Raw genomic sequence first — 21,166 nt, forward strand, 5'->3', positions numbered from 1 at the left:
AGACGTCCCAAAAACGACCTAGGCAGCTATGTAAGCTTGACGCCCAAATAACATGGTAATGCGTGTTTTTTTTGCATAACCGTTTATTTATTTATTTGTTTTTATTTTAAGATCTAGTTTCGACATGCTAGCCCAAAATTATCGCGGGTGAACTTCTGTGGTCACAAAATGGTTTTTGTTCCTCCTTGGATTTGATCTAAGACATGTTTTCGTAATGTTTATCGACTTTTTAAAAAATGATATTTTTGTAAGGTTTTAACATGATTGTAAATATGTAAGATTAAATGTATATTGACATATGAAAACATTAGGTTTTCATTAATATATGATCTGTTTATATGATTAGATGATAGACAAAATACATAAACATATATAATGGGATAAAAGTTCCGATATTTTGGATAAATTTTTAATAAAGTTCTAAATTTTATTTTTTGAATAGAAAATTTAAAATTTTATTAAAAATTTACCCAAAATATCGAGATTTTTCTAAAAAAATCCCTATATATAATATATAAATTATATCAAAATTTTATAGTCTCGTCAGGTTTTGAAAACCGCAAAGTGTCACGATGGCTCTGGCAAGGTTTGAAGCTTGGCTATATTACCTTCCATTATTTACATTTTACAACCATTGTCCTTTGAGTTTGGTGCGTGCCTGAGGTGTCAATAAGTCAACAGTCATATGGTCTCAATAGAAAACCCAATTCACGACGTTACTCGCACCGGACATCATTTCTTAACAGTTTCTTGCCGTTTTCTCTCTCTAAAAACACGTACAAACACTAAAACACACACAAACACACACTTTCTCTCTCTAAATCCCCCAATTTTTTTTTATCAAACGAGGAGAGAGAGGGAGAGGGAGAGGGTGAGAGAAAGAGAAAGATATGTCCGACGCTTTAATCAATGGACTCGCCGGCGCAGGTGGTGGAATCATCGCTCAGCTCATCACTTATCCTCTCCAAACTGTAAGTAATTTTGATCTTCGTGCAGATTAATTTGTTTGCCGATCGATATTTTATGATTGACTAAACATAGGTAAACACGCGTCAACAAACCGATAGAGATCCGAAGAAAGAGAAGAAAAAGGCGGGGACGGTTGAACAGATGTATCAGGTAATCCTCTTGCTTAGTTTTCAACTTAATTGTATTAAGGAGTTTCACTGTGATTTTAATGGAGTGATTCTGTTGATCATTTTAGGTTGTTCAGCATGAAGGGTGGGGCCGACTATACGGTGGCTTAACGCCCTCGCTGGTAGGCACGGCATGTTCACAGGTGAGCTCAGAATCTCTTCTTCAAAGCAGGAAGGATAATCTTTGGAATTAGGAATTAGGATTATGGTTTTTAGCTTATGCTCACCTCTGTTCTACTGTCATTGAATTGCGGGAAGAGATAGACGAAAACCTTAACGTGCTATCTGATCTTTCCAAGCAATTGTAAAATGACAACTTTAAAATTGGTTTGTTTTATGTTTACATCATATCCCATCACAATTACTTTCTGTAAAATAAACTCTCAGTTCTATTAGAAAAAAGCCAAATATCGTGGTCACTTGTTTGAAGGTCAATTTTGTGATTTATTACACATGAAGCAACCTAAATTCCAGTAATGGAATTTATATGTGTGGATATCAAGTGGTCCCACTGCAATGGAAAACGTGCCATCTTAATGCATACTGTGATGTGGGTTTGTTTATCACTAGGCCCATTCTTTTCTTGAAACCTTATGTTGTTATCATTATTGTTTTTGTTTTCATTTGAAGACACATCCATGATTAGACCTTTGATCGGTTTGTTCCCATACTTCCTCTTTTTGGATCTTATGAATCATTACAATTGCAATTACAGCTTGTAACTAAGAACTATTTTGGGTTGCAAATAGATACTAAATTGTAGATATCTCTAATTCCTGTGATCCTATTTTGTATGGTTTTACAGGGTGTTTACTATTATTTCTATCAAATATTCAGGAGCAAGGCTGAAGCTACAGCACTCAGACGTAAAAAGGAAGGAGCTGGTGATGGATCAGTTGGGATGCTTTCATCACTCATGGTGGCTGCTATGTCAGGGTATTTGAAACTTGTATTTTAAAACATTTTCTCTCTTTCTTTCTTCATGAATCATATTCAATTTATTTGATTTTAATCTTTAAGCAAATGTCTTGTCTTTTAGGTGTGTTAATGTGCTGCTCACAAATCCTATATGGGTAGTAGTTACCCGTATGCAGGTGAGCATCTATATCTTTCCTTCTAGATTTTATTTAAATTTGCTAGTGCAAAAACCAAGAATTAAAAAAAAAAAAAAAAATTCACTCGTTCATATCATAAATTATAAATCTAATTTTGCAGACTCACACAAAGAAATCTCCATCAAACAAGGTGGAGCCAATTGTTGGTGGAAACGAACCACCTCCTTTTGGAACTAGCAATGCGGTATGTATTAATCCTTAATCTTACAAAACTAAGGTAGTTGAAGTTCTTTAGAACAACGGAATCATGGAAAGAATGGAATAGCTAATTCCGAAGTTTGTTTGCTATTCTTGTAGGTTCAAGAAGTCTTTGATGAAGCTGGAGTCTGGGGATTCTGGAAAGGTGTTTTCCCAACATTGGTTATGGTAGGTGTCAATTATCTCTTCTCCATGCATCGTGTACGATTGTCACTTTTGCCCCTATCTGCTTCTGCCAGGTCAGCAATCCATCCATACAGTTTATGCTGTACGAGACCCTACTAAAGAATTTAAAGCAACGTCGCGCTTTGAGCAACAGTAACAAAGGCGTAACTGCTTTAGAGGCAAGTAGTTGAATAAACCTCTAGATTTTCTTATAATCATATAAAAATTAATATTTAATGTATTGTGATTCGTAATATTTTAGGTGTTTTTGCTTGGGGCATTAGCAAAACTTGGAGCTACAGTTGTAACATATCCTCTTTTAGTTGTAAAGGTAAGCACTTTGTGAGGCTCTATATACTTAAACATAAATTTACATTTCCCATTTAATAAATACTTTTTTTTTTTTTTTTTTGTAGTCGAGACTTCAAGCAAAGCAAGTGATTGGGGTAGACAAAAAGCATCAGTATAAAGGTATGTGAGTTAATAAGAGACAAAAAAAAAAAAAAAAAAAAGAAGGTTGTTAGTTCTTACCTACATGATGTGTTTTCCATTAGGCACACTGGATGCAATATTAAAGATGATACGATATGAAGGGTTCCATGGTTTTTACAAAGGAATGAGCACTAAGATAGTGCAAAGTGTTCTTGCTGCTGCTGTTTTATTCATGGTAAAGGAAGAACTTGTGAATGGAGCTCGTTGGTTGCTGTTGAAGGAAGCAGCTAAATCCAAACTCTCATGACAATTGGTGCTTCTCAAATAAAATACACTTCCAAAATTGCCACTCCCCCCCTTCTTTCATTAGTAAGGAAGTAATGATGATTGTTAGTTATATTTGGATGTATGGTGTATTATCGTTCACTGGATAATTCATAATTGTATGGTATTGGTGTAAAAGATGATGTTATAAAGTGTCATGAGATCGGTGTTGTGAGGTCAATCTTGTATTTGTATTAGCCCCACCTTTCTTATCCTTTCATATGTTGTTCCAAATCTCTTGAAAATGAGGATAATAGACTTGTAGTAATGGGATTTTTCATTTCTTGTTCCAGTTGTGAGGTCAATAATTAAATTGGAATGTTGATGAAAAAAAAAAAAAAGCTATCAAAGACGAATTGTATTTAGTTAAATGATTCTAATGAAATTTTTTTAGAAGTGCAATGATTTGGTATGTATTGGAAAAAATAAATAATGTTGTAAAAATCTCATAGGCTTCAACTATCCAAAGATCCTTTAAAAACAACATGAATCAAAATATACATTGTCATTTTATGAACTTACATGTGTAATTGTATTGCGTCTTTTTTCTACTCTTGTTTTGATTATTGATCATGCTTTCGTGGTCCATAACCTAAAAGTTATTTTTGGAGGGCTTAATGTGTACTTTTTCAATATATGTTGACCGGTTTGTTGTAAATTCTCGTCGGGTTTCCATTTACTACCGGATGCAGCAATAAATAAACCCCAAATCCAGATTTTTAGACAAACCCTAGACATTCTGAATCGTAAAAACAGGAAAAGGAATCGGAGATGACGACCACCGACGGCACCATCGCCAATCCCCCTACCAAAAACCCTAAGAAGGCCAATCTCTTGGATCATCACTCTATCAAGTACTTACTCGATGAATCTGTATCCGAGGTACAACACAACTTCATTTCCGCACATTTCGAATTCAAAATTCTCTAATTTTTTTTTTGTATGCTTAAGGGTTTTATAATCGTTTTTGGATTTATTTGTGTTTTAGATCGTCGCAAGCCGCGGTTACAGTGAAGATGTTAGACTGAGTAATGTTCGATTGTTGATTGGTGCGATCGTTATCATTATCGCCCTATTTGCTCAGTTTTACAACAAGAAATTCCCTGATAATAAAAATTATCTCATCGGGTGCATTGGATTATATCCTTTTTGATCTGTAGTTTTTGGGTGCATTTTGTTTCAAAAATAAGTAACTGAAACTTCCTATGGGCTCACATTTGCTTTTTCCCCCTTTTTTTTTTTTTTTTTATGCATGATGAATCCATTATACTTTCACTTTTTCAAAATTGAGTGTGTTTAATCCTTGACTATTGCAAGTATGTGATATTCAACGGGATATTGCAGCTGATCATCTACACCAAGGAAAAGAACGCAATTTTGTTTACATATCCTCCAGCAGTAAGTTTCTTTTCTCTTTTTCAGTTATAATTGAAACCTTTTGTTCTAGCGATATTATTCATAGACAACAATTCAATCTACTTTTGAATGTTATAGATGGTGTATTACTTCAATTGTTCATTGATTAGTTAATGCTTGCATCAGAATCAAACATCTATAACATCTCTTTCTATAAAGGTTTTATTATCTCATCGTGTAATATTTTGACAGGGGTCTGCTTACAAGAGCACTGGGTTGATGATATCTTCAAAGTTGCCTAGATTCTCTGATATGTATACACTTACCATAGCCAGTGCAGATCCCAAATCTATTTCTGCAAACCCAACAGTGGAGTTCACCAAAAGTGTTACAAAATGGTCTCTCTCTCTTAATCTCATGTACCTTATGCAAGTGCTGTATTACAATTACAGGTTTGCCCTCTATCTGTTTCTAAAGGTGGATGGATGTTTTGCAGGTTTACAAAGGATGGAGTGTTGGTGGAGGGTCTTTTCTGGAAAGATGTTGAGGGGCTGGTGAACCAGTATGCCAAAGAACACAAGAAAAGTAAGTAAATTTAAGTTTAGAAACTGAAGAAAAGTAGTAATGGTGCGGCTGATGATACTTGGTTTTTTTTTTTTTTTTAATTTTTTTATCTGAGGATGAAAGTTTGAACCTTATGATATTGAAAAAACGTTGGACAAACGCATTTGAGCTTTAACTTTCATATAATTTTAGTGAAATGGGGAATAATATATGACATTTGAGGATGCTTTATATTTCTTTGTGGGTATATGGTCACAAAAAATTGGTCCTATCATTATATTCAAAGGTTGATTTCATAAAAGAAAATTGCTCATCTTATCAGTCACTATTTTGCATTCTGGGATTGTATTAGTTGGATGACCTTTTTACGTTTTTTTTTTCCTTGTGTAAATTCAACATATTTTCATAACTTTTTACAGATAAGATTTCGTGAAATTGTTATCAGGTAGTAAGTTTGTTTTCTGTATGCCATTTATCCTTTTAGAAAGAGTTAAGTCGTGATACAGCAAGATGGTGTATTTTTATGCGTAATTCGTTGAACACAATAAAGAGGTGATTTGAATAATCATTTAAGTTATTCTAAGGAGTTTGTCATTTGGATAAAACTCATTCAGAATTTTGTTGTGATTGGTCATAAGTTCTTGGGTGTCGTCCACAAAATCGAAGTTTTTTGGAAATTTAAAAAGGACGAAATAAACCCTGTTTAATAACATATGTTTTAAAATTTTGATAAATGTATTTTATCAAAAATAGTAAATATTATTTTTTACATATCATTTTGTTACATATCATACTCTTATTGATTTGGTCACATGTCATTTTGTGGTAATTTTCAATTTTTTTTTACATGGCATTTTGTGGTTTATTTTATTTTATTAATTTCCACAATATTTATATGTAATAATTAGAATAAATATAATAATAAATGCATACCAATTTCATTAATTGATTTCCCTCTAATTTCAATTTTTTAAATTAAAATTTTATTAGTTTCATTTGTTTGGTTATCTAAATTATTTGTTTAATTAAAAAAAAAAAACAATTTAATTTTAATAATTCAATATTTCTCTATTTTTTCTTATAAATTTAAACTTCTTAAATGTTTAGAGTTTTATATATATATTTTTTAAAATGAACTCATGTGAACATGAGTTTTAAACCTAATGAAATAATAATTCATACATATTATTTTTAGAATGAAGATACGCAATCCATTATTCCATTTTTAAATTTATATTTTTCGTTCCAAATGAGGGTTGAACACCCAACATTTAGCTATTAAGATAAATAAATATTAAAATCATATATCTTAAAACTCTTTACTGATGGTTTGTGCATATTATGTTTATTTATTATTATTGTTTTAACTATTAAGATATGGATGAAAAAAACTAAATACAAGACAGCAAACCTAAAATTCATACCTGGTTTGACTAGGGTGTTTCCAACTTGACTTGGGATGGGGATCCTCAAATAAAAACTTAGGAATGAGGATGAAGATAAAGATACCCTTTAGTGGTCTTGCACCCGGTAAATATTAATATGTAAAAATAATATAAAACATATAGTTATAGTAACATTTAGAATACCTAAATTATGATCCAGATATCCTAATTATACAGTTAAAATTATATATTTTTTTATTTCATTTATCTAATTTAGTCTCATATATATATATATATATATATATATATTTTTCTTTGGTTTATTTATTTTTACTTTAAATGTCATTCTGATATTTTATTGAATGTTTATTCTTTATTACTTTTCATGTTTATTTTGTTCATGTTAAAAGTCCGGTTTCTATTGATTTGACAAAAATTGTACTTTTGGAAAGAAATATCAAATAGTCTATCTCACATCCGGCATTTTATATTGTAACATATATAACTGCAAATTTGGTCATGTGGTTTTTTTTAAAAACTATGGATGAGGTCTAAAAAGATTTCAACTTGGACTATTAGTTCAAAATGAAATTTTTTTTTGTGGATTTGGTCCCTTACAAATTTGAAAATACTATCGTACCTTTTTTATTTATTTTCTATATTTTCTAATATTTATTTCTATATTTCTAGAATTAAGAAAAATAAAAAATCCCACCATATCTCTTCCTTACCGGAAACCCCCACCCTACCCCCATCCCCCCTCTTTCTTCTTGATAAACCAGATTTTCTAGAAACCCAAAAATTTGAATGCAGACAAAGCAAATCAAAAACCCGAAACATGAAGCTTTTGAGAAAACCCATCTAATTGTTAAGAACTTTAACCCATGGAAGATGAAGTGATCGGTTGTTACGATTTTGGAGCCTATTGCGATTTTGTGAAAACCCAACAAATTGAAAATCAGATGTAGCAAAATCGAACTCCTCCGTTGCCCCCTGATTTGAACCTATAATGATTTTGGAGTTAATCCTTATTATTGCTCGATTTGGTGTGATAGACCCTATGATTTCTCTTTGTTCGATTCTCTTTGTGATGGCTAAATGTGCTTTCTAAAGAATCAAACAAATCCATTGTTCGATTTGGAGTTTATCCCGACTGATGCCCGATGAAACTCGTCGCCGGTAACCCAAGCTTTCTCGAAAACGTTGTTCAGTTTTTAGGATGAATCAACTGAGCAAGATCTACATTTCCTTGAAAAATCCACCTTCCCCGATTTTGTCTCTTCTTCTCCCTGATCGCACCCGATGTCGTTGACGATATAAAAACTCAAGAAACTACACCATTTTATTGTTTCATTAGAATATTTGATTTATTTTTTGTTTACATATGTTCAGTTTTTAGCATAAGATTTTGCAAAAAAAAAGAAAAAAAAAAAAAAAACTCATTCTTTTTAGTTGTTTATATGTTACACGTAAACTTACTTCCATGAGTTGATGTCGAACCCCTGTGCAGTTAAAGATATAGTTGTTGATGTTGTTTTTAAGCATTTATATGTTGTTAGAGTTGCATCAAGTGTAGAAGAAGTGTATATGTGTGTGATTGGGAAGAGAAGAAAAAGAACCAAGTGGGAGGCTTTAGGTCTTGTGGGAGGTGGGTCTAGATGAAGTTTCTGTGTGGCTGGGTGTGGATATGGGTGGGTTACTTGAAGATGAATTTTCTGGGTTTAATTTTGATTTTTAGGCTTCAACCATGGATATCTTTGCTTTAGGTGTTTCTTATTTTTGTATCAGTTTTAAGTCCAACCTCATTACAAAGCTCTTCACCTAAAAAAATGGTGGAGATGGCTGTGAAGATGACGAACTTCATACTGTGAGAATGACAATGATTAAAAGTGTTTTTGACTTTTTTGAGATAGATAGATAGATAGGGGGTGTGTGTGGTGAAATTATTATTATTTATTATAAAAATATTAAAGTGAATATTCAAAAAGTAAAAAAAAAAAAATTAAAAGGGTATTATAATCTTTTCAAGTCATTTTAAATTTATTAAGGAAAAATACAAGCAAAGTGGAAAAAGAGAGGAATTAGGTTGTAAATTTGAATGATCCAATTTTATTTGGAAGACAAAGGAACAATTTTGTTCGTAGGAACAAAGAGAAGCAGATTTATTCTATACTCGATAAGTACCAATACGCAATGGGGAGGTTAATGCCATTTTATACCAACACCACAAAAAATATTCAATTTTAAACCAATAATGCAAGTCGAAAACTTTTTAGATCTCATATATATTTTCTTACAAATCACAAGGATCAAATTTACAATTTACACTATATAATAAAAACATCACTCTACATGTGTTAAATTTCTCATTCAATAGTATGTTAATAATACAATATATTCAATCAAATTATACAATATGTTATAGCTAGAGTTATTTGATTTTTTACGTATGTATTTAAATTTTGATAGAAAAATTATTTGTAGTTTTTATGTAATCTATGAATGTTTTATGTTTTGTAACTAACATTTGAAACTTATGTTAGTAAAATTAAAATTTATACTTTTTAGGGTAAATTACATGAATGACCATTGTGGTTTAGAATAATCTACGTGGTTGGTCATAAAAAGTTTTTTTTTTTTTCTCGGAAGATCTTTATTGTTTAATTTTGTTGCATCTTTAGTCATTTGTTGACTTGAAATAACCATATTACCCTTTTTGATATATGTAATCATTTTTATTATCATATTAAATTAAAAACATTAATAAAAAAATAACATGATCCCACCATCCCAATACTCATTATTGACCACCTAACCACCACCATCGATTTCCTCCACCACCACCGCTGACAACTTTCACTGGGGAAATTGAAACCATAAATCCACTCACCGAAAACCTACTTGCCAGAAAACCAATCTCATTCCTCTTATTTCGCAAGAACGCCTCCCTGCCCCACCTCCTTCATCTCACTTAGAACACATCTTTCTTTATATTACTAAGCGTTCAAGAACAAGGAAACCAAAAAAGGGAGGAAATAAAAAATCAATGAACAATTCGAGACAATTTTGACAATCACATCATCTTTGCTCAAACCTAGAAAAACACAAACTGAAAATCTGATAAAAATAAAAGCGACACACTTTGATGAAAATGAAAAAACGCTCCTTGCCCCACCTCCTTCTTTGCCCACCAGCAACTCCCATCGTGATTAAATATTGTAACATCCCAAAATTCATAACCAAAAATTTCATTTTTAATTAAATAATTTATAAAGGTGGTAGTATGAAAACATCAATAGTGTCATCCAAATCATAATCAAACCCAAGTGTCAAGAAAACCACAACATGTCATAGGAAAATAATATAAGAGTACAATCCCCAAGAATCTCATAATGCGGAAAAATCATAGTGTGCTGTGCTGCGATCATGCCGACTCCTTTCCTTTTGAAGAACAAGTACCTGAAACTGAAAATCGTAAGCATGAAGCTTAGTGAGTTCCCCCATAATACCACATAATCACATATTGCCATGCATATTTGGGTGCCCAACCTACCCTATCACGTATATCTGAGTGTTCGGCCTACCCTATCAGGCATATCTGGGAGCCCGACCTACCCTGTTAAGCATATCTGGGTGCTCGACCCACCCTGTCAGGCATATCTGGGTGCCCGACCAACCCTACGGTGTATTTCAACCAGTTACGGGGTCTATTTCATCCCCTACCATTACCATATAATAACATAACATACAAGCACATAAATATGAACAGATAGTGGCATACCAGACAATTATCACAAATACAATCATCTCTACTATAAACAACTACTAGTAGGCCGACATTGGTGTCTTCAACCCACTTATATAGGGAAGGAAACTCACCTCGAATACTAGAAAGTAGCTGAACAGTCCCCCACTCCGAATATCAACCCAACTCAATCCCTTAAACAAAAAAGATTTCCTTAAGTACACCTTCATACTCATAATCCCTAAAGGGTCAACTTTGGTCAAAGTCAAAGTCAAGCAAAAGTCAACGCTCTGAGTTGACTCAACTCGTCGAGTTTCCATGAATCATAGAATCATGATATCGTGATCCAACTTGTCGAGTTTTCATCCAACTCGTCGAGTTCTTCCTTTTTAACGGAATCGGGACTTCTCAATACAACTCGTTGAGTTCCTCCGTGAACTCGTCGAGTTCTTCAGTTTGCTAACCCTTCCTAATATATTAAGCCATTATTCTTCAGATCTATACCCTATACTCCAGATCAGTTTCCAAATTTATCTATCAATACCTTTCCTAAAGAGATTAAGCTCAAACCCTAACCCCAAAGGCCAAAGTCTTAAATCAAAAACCACCAAAACCACAAGATAGACCATGAGGTCATAAATATAGACTCTAGGGGCAAAAAGATCATTTAAAGTTCCAGTTTTCTCTACATGCATGACCATTAGAAACTACAAAAGGCCAAAATGATGGTCAAAAGGTTTCATGGGACTCCCATGGCCATAAAGTTGACACATTTATGTCATGAAAACCCCTCAAGACCCTAGATCTGAAGTGTTAACCCATATGGGACGTCCAACTCCCAAGGACCATGATATTGGACAAAACCAAACAAAATAACCCTAAAAGAAGATCTAAACAACTACAAGGAAAGGTTCAAGATTTATAGCAGAAAGGTGTCGTGGATGAGGCAATGACTCTGGATCTATAATCTCCTTCTTGTGTCTTCAAGCTTCTGCTCCTTCTAATGGCTTCAACACACACTAAAAACACCCAAAATGGTTCACAAACACTTTAAGTACCTTAAGGTTTTGATATTTAGGGTTAGGACTGTGGATGATGGAAAATGAGGCCAACACCTTAGGGTTAAGGTGGTTAAATACAATGCAAAACCATGGAATTAGGGTTTCATTTACCCAGCCAAGTCATCGAGTTGGGACCTCCCAACTCGTCAAGTTGGTCACCAAAACGCGCGACCCAAAACATCTCTACTCGATGAGTTTAGGGCATCCAATTCGTCGAGTTGTTATATAAAAATGAATAATTATAAGTTATATACATATCAGGAACCATGTGTTAAAAATATTATACCAAAAGAACAACAAAAACATTTCTCCAATCCTAGGTGATGATGATGGTATATTGTAGTAAGGGGAGGATCTTCGTCGACATCAGAAATCTGGATCACCGCCGGAACCTATCGACATTGAGATGCAGAAACGACCACCATATGCACTCCGAACTCCATTGATTTGCAACATATGGTTCGTTTTGGGATTTGAAGCAGGTGGCTTTCAATTTTTTTCGCTTCGAAAAAGACAGGTGGGTTTCCGACCACCACCACTACTACCGTTCGATTGCATATCAGAGAAAATGATATTGTTCCGATCGATTGCAGATCAAAGATACACCAGAGTTGAGAAACATAGATACATTGAAACACACCAACCACAGATGAGATGGGAAAATCTTGAGGGTGCAAAGTTGAGAAAGGGTTGGTTCGCCGGAACCATCCAAGGCAGCGACATCTATTTGAGGGTTCTTTCCTTATTGGTTGAGATGAGAAACAAAGAGACTGTATCGTAAGTATAAGGTAGGTTGGTGGTTGGGATATCGGGACAATGTATGTCAAACGGGGACTAAAGACGCAACAAAAACAAACAATAGGGATCTTCTGAGTTAACAAAACTTCTTAGGGACCAACCATATAGATTACCCCAAACCACAGGGACCATTCGTGTAATTTACTCTACTTTTTTATTTATACAAAAAGTTTTACATTAAAATAGAAAAAGAAATCTCTGATTCCCCGTTGGGGATTTCCGGTTCCCCTTAGGGGTGGGGATAGGGATTCATCCAACGATGGAGATATGGATTGGAATGAGGATCAGAGGATGAGGATTGGGGTCCCGGGTATTCCCTACATTGTTTCCATCTTTATATTAAAATTATTAATCAATTTAGATATGTATTTTAGAATCATATATCTCAATGGATTTTACCAATTGGGTTGTTTTTGAATAAAATTAAACATATTTATTGAATTAGTATTATTTTAAATATAATTGTTAACTAATTTTAAAATAATATATATATATATATATATATATATATATATTAAATGTTTTTTTTAAATTCATTTATTATCATTGTTTTAGATATTTAACATTGTTTTAAGGTGTTGTAATTGTTTAGTTTTTTTTTTCGAAGTTACTAATAAGTAAAAGCTAAGAACTTTTCCCTTGGAAAATGTTTATTAATATAAAAACTAGTGATTGAGCCTGCATTTTGCCGCATGCTTTTGTTGTGTATTAGGAATGAGAATTGATTAAAAAGTGACATTTTATAAAGTCAAAGTTGGAGGCTCAAAGTAGCATTTAAAAAAATAGAGGGGTGGAAAAGTTCTTTTACACGAAAATCTCTAATGGATGCAATGCAATCAAGCCTTTCCCCTCTTTTAATATAAAAAACCGGAAAACAATTAAACCACAAACCATAAGCACAAAGCATAGTGAATTTTAAAAAATAGCACAAATAATATATATAACAACACACAATTGTATCAGGTCCGTAACAATCCCAAGTCCATATTGACTCCGAGCCTAGGTCGGCTCAGTGAGGTCCATATCAACCCCGAGTCCATAATGACTCTAAGCCCAAGTCGGCTCCATTGTATCTGTATCAATCTCGAGTCCATAATGACTCCAGTCCCAGATTGATTCCATGTATACAACATACAAGCACATCAACAAGAGTCACAAAGACAACATGCACAATCGATACCTAGTGTCCTATAGTATAGTGAGAAGACTCACCTGAACTACTTAATAGAAGGTCAACAGCTACCCCATCAACAAATTAGCCAATCCAAGCTACCTAAAGCCAAACCGAGACTAGTTCTTAGTCGAATACTCAATGCTACCCAAGTTTGACCAAAAGTCAAACTGGTAAAAAAGCCAATGGTCAAAGTTAACTCCACCTCACGCCCACTTCGTGGCTAACACATGGCTACACTATGGTCACTCAATCCAGTCTCGATCAAAATCTGCTACCATGCTGTGGCAAACATGCCACCATACTGTGGCAAAATCCAAGCAAAACAATCACTGATAAACTCGTCTCCACACTGTGGCGAGCATTATGCCACGCAGTGGGCATATCCAGACAAAATAGACGTGATAAGTCTGGCCACCATGCCGTGGGACTTCCTTGGCCACACTGTGTTTTCTGGTCTGAAAAGCTTTTCTTCAATAAGCGCTTAGTCCATAAGGACCAAAGCTCATATTATGATATATGGTTCCTAAAAGCTTTATAATGGATAAAGTTTCAAATTTTATCCATTAGGATGGTTCAAATCACCAAGATCTAGACTTTAAATCTTAAAGGGACCAACAATGCACTTTTCTCAACTTAATCCATTAAGTCAAAGTCTTCCACTTTTAGATCTAAATCAACAAGATATCTAAACGGATAAAGTTTCAACTTTATCTATAATAACGTCACAATCTTTCAAGATCTAAACTTTAATACACCAAAATGACCTAAAAGACCAAGATAACTTGCATGGCTTGAAAGGAAGGCAAAAGATCATAAAATTCCTAGTCTATAAGGTCTAAGAAGCATTCCAAACTGATCAAAAGATGTTGGAGTCCACTTAACTCCAAGATCACTCATAAAATGGACCAAAAGTGTCAAAACCGCTAGTGGAGAGATCTAAAGTACTAAAGAGCAAGATTGGAACTTTATACTCACAATAGTACCAAAATGCATGGTCTTTGATGGATCCAAACTTGAAACATCATTCCTTGCAACCAAAAGAACGTTCTTAACTTTAAGTTGCATAAAAAATATTATACAAAGCATCTAAAAGAGGAGAAATGAGAGGGGAGGATCTCAAATATTGAAGATGGAGGCTAAGGTGTCTCCTAAAGGGTTATAGATATAATTAATGCTCATAAAATGGCCAAAATATCGGAATCTTATGCTTAAATACATTGAAAACCCTAAAAATATTGGGTTTGGGCCTGACAGACTGCCACTATATGGCAACGTTTCTCCACTCCATGGCAACTACCACGCCGTGACAACTTGTTCACTACTCCGTGGAGATCTACTCTCCAATCCGTGGCGACAATTTTTCACCCAAATTGATTTCAGCTTCAAACAAATAGTCATAACTTCTTCGTTTCAACTCCATTTTCGACGATCTTTATATGCACGAAAAAACAATAACGAGCCCAACAACTTTATATAATTACTTTTGACTTAAAACATATTAAACTAAAATCATTAGTTCATCCAAGAAGTCCGGAACATCACTTTTCCCATTTTACCCTTGGCTCAAAAACACAAATTAATGGCTTAGATCACATAACCAATATTATCAATAACCAATAAGGTTTACACATTATTTTCTTGAAGCCCAAGGCCTTCCCCATGATCAAATTACGTTTCATAATCCCGAAATAAGAAACGTTTCGAAACAAGATGTTACAAGAGCCATTGTACCATCTTGTGAAGAAAGACAAATATAAAGAGCGGGATGTCGATGTCAACACCATCATCGACATCATTGGAGGTGACTATGGTGCAAATGAAAGAGACGACATAGAAAATTAGGGTTGTTGAAAATGAAGTTGAAGGTAGCAGTACCTAATTTCTATAAAAGATGGGAGAGCAAAAGAGTAAGAGAGAGTATGGGGTTGGAGTGAGTCCAACTTTGTTTCCTGTTTTTTTAACTTCAAATTATTTAAAAAAACGTTAAAATTTTCAATTCACAAGAATAAACCCTTATTTTATATTGATGTTAACTGTAAATACATATGGTATAAATTTTTAAAACCACAATGATCATTTATGTTAAAAAAAAAATTCATAGACTTATAATGATAATTTTCAAAAGGGATTTTCTAATAAAGACACATATAAGAAGCATTAATTATAAAAAATATCATTATAATTAAATTCAAAATACATTTTTTTTTGTTTATAACTTGTTTTGCATTCCTCAAATAAAAGTTCAATACATATAGATTGAACTTAATTATGATGATATTCTTTATAATTAATATATTTATATTTAATTATGATAATATTTCTTATAATCAATATATTTATATTTAATTATTATAATATTTATTATTAATTAATGTTCTTATATTTGTCTTAAGTCATTAGAAAATCCCTTTTCAAAAATCAAATGTACTATTTTTGTATGATTTTGTCTAAAACTAAATATCAATAGCGGCGGGAAGATACACAATAATAAACAATAAAATATCTCTATAAAACAAAATAGTCGGCTCATTGAGGACGTGTCACATCTTTGACCACATTCAGACCGCTGCATGGACCTACTTTGCTGATCTGGTCCAAGCGTCAGCATGTCCCCACCGGACTCCAACCCTCCACTTTCAATACCACTTAAATTTCCTTTTCAAGTCCGTATCATCTTACAACCTCCTATATTAATATCTTTATATCATCTCTTATCTCTCTTATTTTGCCTCTGTACCAGTTATTATATACAATTTATCCGATAACAACCTCCGATTAGATCTCTGATCTAGGTTCTTGAATAGTCAATTGCTTTAATTTGTTACGAATCGTTAATTTTGAATATAGAATTTGTGTTAAAAACCTAAAATCAATCAATATGAATAATCATGATAAAGCACAATCATCTGGTGATCGAGATGCCGATGATCAGCAGAAATCACCGGAAGATTCATCATCGTTGTCTCGTGGTCAGGCTTCTACGGATGCGGTTTCCGGAGATTCGTCGACAAGGAGGAGCGGAAATAGAATCGGACTTGCGGCACGTTTGACCGATCTGTTTGTTGGTGGTGGAGATAACGATGACGAATTGTTGATACAACGGAGCGTTCAAGGGACGGTTATGCAGTGGCTATATGCGCTTGATATGCAGGTGATGGGAGCCTGTCGAGCCGATGAGAGGTTGAAGCCCTTGCTAAAGCTTAACGTGTGTAGTGGCGTGACTGAGGATCGATTGCTATCGCATCTGAGCCAGGTATCTATTCGATTTAGTTATACATCTAGATAATTCCAAGATGTCAGATAGAAACTATCTTGTGTAGTCTTTGACAAATTGTTACAAGAAACATCATATTCTCTGAGGATATAAACGTGAAAATGGAGATAGATTACTGCAATACATAATGTGACATGCTTATCATTGATTACTGCAATAGATAATGTAAGATGCTGATGATTATACCTAATTTGTTTTTCTTACGCTTCTCACAGCACTTTGAGCCATCAGAAGTTGGTTTGCTTGCAAGGTGCTTGTGTGTTCCGCTTGTGTCCATTCGTGTTGGCAAGATCGACAAGCAAGGGACTCTTCTAATTCCAAACAGTACAAGGTAGTTGCTAGTTGTAATTACTTTGTAACTTCATTACGATGCATGAAACTATGCTTGATCTATCCATACCTTAGGTAGCATTTGGAATGTTGTTCACTTAGTTAATTGCTAACTGTTTAGCATGTTAATTACTCGGTCTCAATTATTAATTTGGTTAATCTAGCAGAAGTTAGGATTTTCAAGCCTGGTTAAAATTTGTTTTTGGTCAGTATTATACAGGGGTTTAAGGCTCACCTCTGATAACTTTGGCTTTCCATACTCATTCCCAGGGTACTAATAGCTGTCACTTTCTCCATTTATTGGCACTTAAAGCTTAAGGGAACGTTAGATGCATTTTAATGGGCTTAACGGTTTGGTTCTTGTTAGTAAGATACTAAGAGGTTGCAAGTGTTTATGCATAGGTTTCTAGAGTATGTTGACTTGTTTCTTTCTTGATCTACTTAATGTGAATTGGTACTTGGGTAAGGCATTTATTTGATTGAGATTGTTGCTTTTTATTTTTTTTTATTTTTATTTTTTTATGTATTATTTGAAGAAATTTGGTGTCATTTGTATGACACAGGCAGGTAACCATGAAAAGATTGGTGGAATGGCATGGTTTATTTTATCAAATTTGTCAAGTCGTTATGAATATGATCTATGGTTTTCACTTTCCAAAGGTGTAAAAATATCTGCTGCAGCTGATTAGTTTCATTGTAGGACATGCCTATATCTGTCATGCCCTAAATCATCTCACTGTTTTAATCTGTGCATCTTCCAGTTTGAGTGCAGAATCCATATACTTCACGTGTGGTATTAGAGTAAAACACATGTTCGCATATAATTACTGGTATCTACATATTATGAGATTTAATGAGTAGAAGCTGTAGGCTTGTGCATATCATCTTATTAATGGTGACATGATCATCCTTCCAAATAAATATATCCTTTTCATTGTAGGTAACTGGGCGTGTTCTATTATGATCTCTGAATTAAGAAGAAGTAAAGGTAGAGTCATGCTCTTATATTGTATATCCTTAAAGTTATGCCATGTTTGCTATCTGCATTGAATTCTGTGGTCTTGTATTCTATTAATTGTCTGTATATTGTCATCTGGGTCTTTCTTTGTCCTTGTTTGTTTCTTTGACTTCACATCCCATTTTGCTACATCTAAGTTTTTAAAGTTTGTTTGCTTGGTATTATTATTATTGCTATTTTTTGCTTTATAAACTTAAAATTGTCCTCACCATTCACCAACTATTCTTGTTTCTCTGTGGATATTGATGTGATTTCTGTGTTTAATACAGTCTATACTCTAAACTGTTTATCATCTAGGACATCAGAATTAGAGCACCAGCGCCATATTATCTGAAGTAAATACTAAATAGTAATACATATGATCTTGATTACATTGATCATGTGTCAGTGTATAGTAATGGTTTTGGTAAGTCTAATACGAGAATCAATGTGATTGATTGGTTTTGCTAATTAACTCTGTCATCACTCATCATTCATAGCTAAACTGCTCTTCTTCGATCTAACATGTCATGCGGAGTGGAGTGACTGAGTGATAGTCATAAGTTGTTATGTAGAGGTTTTGATTATTAAAGTAATAGAAGTAATGGGCGTGAGGCAGTCTTTAGAATGTTTAAGATAGATATTATTGATCTTGGGAGAAGGGATCTTAGATTAGTAACAACTCTTTACTCTTGTCTCCCCAATCCCCTGCTTAAGAACAATAATAATTCAAATAAAATGGTTTTAACGACAGAAGAAGAATCACAAGGCCTTTCCTTTATGTGTATCAACAGTTTTAGAATGATAAGACGAGCTTAAAATTATTACTAAACTGTTTACTTGTATGGTTTGTTGCATTGAAACAGGGGAAACTTAAGTCTCTCATTGTTGCCAACATCCGACCTGTGCATATCCTTTCTTGGAGATGATGGTGATGTGGAGCGTCTTTCAACCTTAAGAAATATCTCTGATTGCTCGTCTGTCATGATTGAGGAAATATCTGCAGATAGTTCAGGGCGATCTTTTATGATCAGGGTTCCTACTGGTGATCCTTTTTACTTCTGGTGCTCAGAGAAGTCCAGACTTGTTGGTTATGAGTTGCTCGAGAAGGTAGATATCTTATCTAGTCAATGGCGTAAAACAAACAAACAAACAAAAACCCATGTATTACATAGAAATGGATACTGATATTGTGTGTGTGTGTATAGATGAGGAATCTGCTTGAGAAGAAGCCTTCCCTTGCTGATTTAACTGGAATTAGTGATTCTCGGCTTAAATGTTTTGTAACTCATCTTCGAACTTATATTGTTGGGGCAAATACTCAAGTCAGTAATAATACTGCACATGTGTCAATAACCCCTTGTTCCGGTTCCTCCACAACCTCTTTAGGCCAACCTCTGGGTGAAGCTGTTACTAGTTCACAATCGGCATCATCAAAGTCTTCACGTGGCAGGAGCAGTAATAGCGTACTCCAAGGTAGCCTGAGTCCTAGGCCAAGCTCTTTCAAAGAAGGCCCACCAAGAAACTTGGCTTCTTTGAAAAATGTTGTGAAAGAGAAACTGAGGCGAAAGGTGGAGGCTGGCAACGGCAGTGTTGAAAATTCGGAAAGCCTTTCTGCCAATACATCATCATCTCCTTCAAATGAGTCTGTTAAAGATAAGATTCCTGAGATCCACCTGTTCCCACTGGTAAGTGGGTTAGAGGTTGGTCTGACCGAGAAAACAGTAGACACAGTGCCCCTGAACCCAATTCCTTCCATCTCCATGAGCATGACACCATCTCTGTTTTCTCCATATTATTGTTGGTGTCCACCTGGACCTTCCACTCTCCAGTACACGGTGGCACCTGCGCAGATGACGCCCATGTCAATGTCAATGGCGGACTCCTTCACCTTGCCACCCCTTTCTTCACTTCTTGCAGGCTCATCATCATCAAACCTTTTAGCAGCACCTAAACCAAGTCCTCTTAATCTGGATGAAATCCCACCTTTCCTACCTGAATCAGCTTCTCAACAGTTCCCAACTTTCACTCCCTTAATGACGGATTCTATAGTGCACATCCCTGTAATAGACATTTGCTCTTCGGGACAAGCCTACCTGGTGAGTGCTGGTCCTGGTATTCCACCCCTCCACCACCACCTCCCGTTGATCCAACAAACTGATTCCATGGCGGAGAAGAGCGCAAAGGATACACTACGGCTTCTCATCAGCGGATCAAGTCAGCTGCCCTCTGTGCTAGCCACCGTTGGTGGGAACCAATTCCAAAACGGAAGCCGAGGTCTGTATGGCGGGGCTACAGACGTGAACCATGCCATTGCAAACAGCATCGCGGCTATGGGCATGGTTTCACTGAGTGACAGGAGGAGCTTCATTCACCAAGGTGATCTGGTTGATCTCCTAGGAGAAGACTCAGGTGGTGGAATTCGAACTCGTCCCAATGATGACGACCCATCAAGCTTCTCAGATTCCGGGACAGGGAAGACCCTGTAATATGAAAATATGGCACTGTAGATCCTTGTTTTTGTTGTTAAATTCCAAGATAAAACAAGTGTAGATATATATATCTTTTTTTTTTCTTTTTCTTTCTTCTTAGTTGTTTTTTGGGGTGCAAATGATTGTGTAACTGGACTGGAAAAAGCATAAGGCTATACTATGTGTTTTACTTACTATGTACTCCTCCATTCATTCAACCTATGTTATTCCTATCTTTCACCTTTCACCTATTTATTTATTTTTTAATACAAATAATAATTTTCAAATATTCAAACCTTTTTACTTACTAAATAAAATATAACATCAATTTTAATTAAAAAAGTTCCATTAATAATAATTACATCAAATAATAATAAAAATGACCTTACATAATATGATATTAATAGAAACATTACTAGGGATTACGTTACATCCCCAAAATTATAAGTTTTGAGAAATATAAAAGATTTCGATGACAAAAGTTATATAAATGTTTCAGGGGGGTGTCTGTTACAATTCTCAAAAAATAATACAGCTAAGTGTAATTTAAATGTTTGCAGAAACAACAAAACTTCAAATGAAAGAGGCAAAACTGAAATTCCTTATTTTTCTAAGCTAATAAGAACAATGTGGAATAGGGG

At 34.4% G+C, this 21,166-nt stretch overlaps 3 protein-coding genes and 1 long non-coding RNA gene across 4 annotated transcripts; 3 read left to right on the plus strand and 1 right to left on the minus strand.

The window, feature by feature from the left end:
* Nucleotides 1-682: 682 nt before the first annotated feature.
* Nucleotides 683-3,551, plus strand: PXN (Mitochondrial substrate carrier family protein). The gene is made up of 11 exons (XM_078976980.1): nt 683-971; nt 1,042-1,119; nt 1,205-1,279; nt 1,942-2,072; nt 2,176-2,230; nt 2,352-2,435; nt 2,549-2,617; nt 2,689-2,793; nt 2,877-2,945; nt 3,031-3,085; nt 3,169-3,551. The coding sequence occupies exons 1-11, from the start codon at nt 891-893 to the stop codon at nt 3,351-3,353; spliced, it is 987 nt and encodes a 328-aa protein (XP_078833106.1). The 5' UTR covers nt 683-890; the 3' UTR covers nt 3,354-3,551.
* LOC145028306 (uncharacterized) lies at nt 2,292-3,281 on the minus strand. The gene is made up of 2 exons (XR_013675973.1): nt 3,146-3,281; nt 2,292-2,730 (listed from the first exon to the last, which is right to left on the minus strand). It is a non-coding gene; the product is annotated as an uncharacterized LOC145028306 (long non-coding RNA).
* A 471-nt stretch (nt 3,552-4,022) lies between the features above and the next one.
* LOC145028305 (Microsomal signal peptidase 25 kDa subunit (SPC25)) lies at nt 4,023-5,521 on the plus strand. Its single transcript, XM_078976981.1, has 5 exons — nt 4,023-4,252; nt 4,359-4,510; nt 4,687-4,768; nt 4,979-5,124; nt 5,223-5,521. The coding sequence occupies exons 1-5, from the start codon at nt 4,142-4,144 to the stop codon at nt 5,317-5,319; spliced, it is 588 nt and encodes a 195-aa protein (XP_078833107.1). The 5' UTR covers nt 4,023-4,141; the 3' UTR covers nt 5,320-5,521.
* A 10,638-nt stretch (nt 5,522-16,159) lies between these two features.
* On the plus strand, nt 16,160-20,743 carry LOC145028307 (uncharacterized). Its single transcript, XM_078976982.1, has 4 exons — nt 16,160-16,706; nt 16,943-17,058; nt 18,921-19,164; nt 19,263-20,743. The coding sequence occupies exons 1-4, from the start codon at nt 16,332-16,334 to the stop codon at nt 20,541-20,543; spliced, it is 2,016 nt and encodes a 671-aa protein (XP_078833108.1). The 5' UTR covers nt 16,160-16,331; the 3' UTR covers nt 20,544-20,743.
* The last annotated feature ends 423 nt before the right edge of the window (nt 20,744-21,166 follow it).

Source organism: Lactuca saligna, chromosome 2, assembly GCF_052625555.1.
Source record: "Lactuca saligna cultivar CGN05327 chromosome 2, ASM5262555v1, whole genome shotgun sequence".
Lineage (NCBI taxonomy): Eukaryota > Viridiplantae > Streptophyta > Magnoliopsida > Asterales > Asteraceae > Lactuca > Lactuca saligna.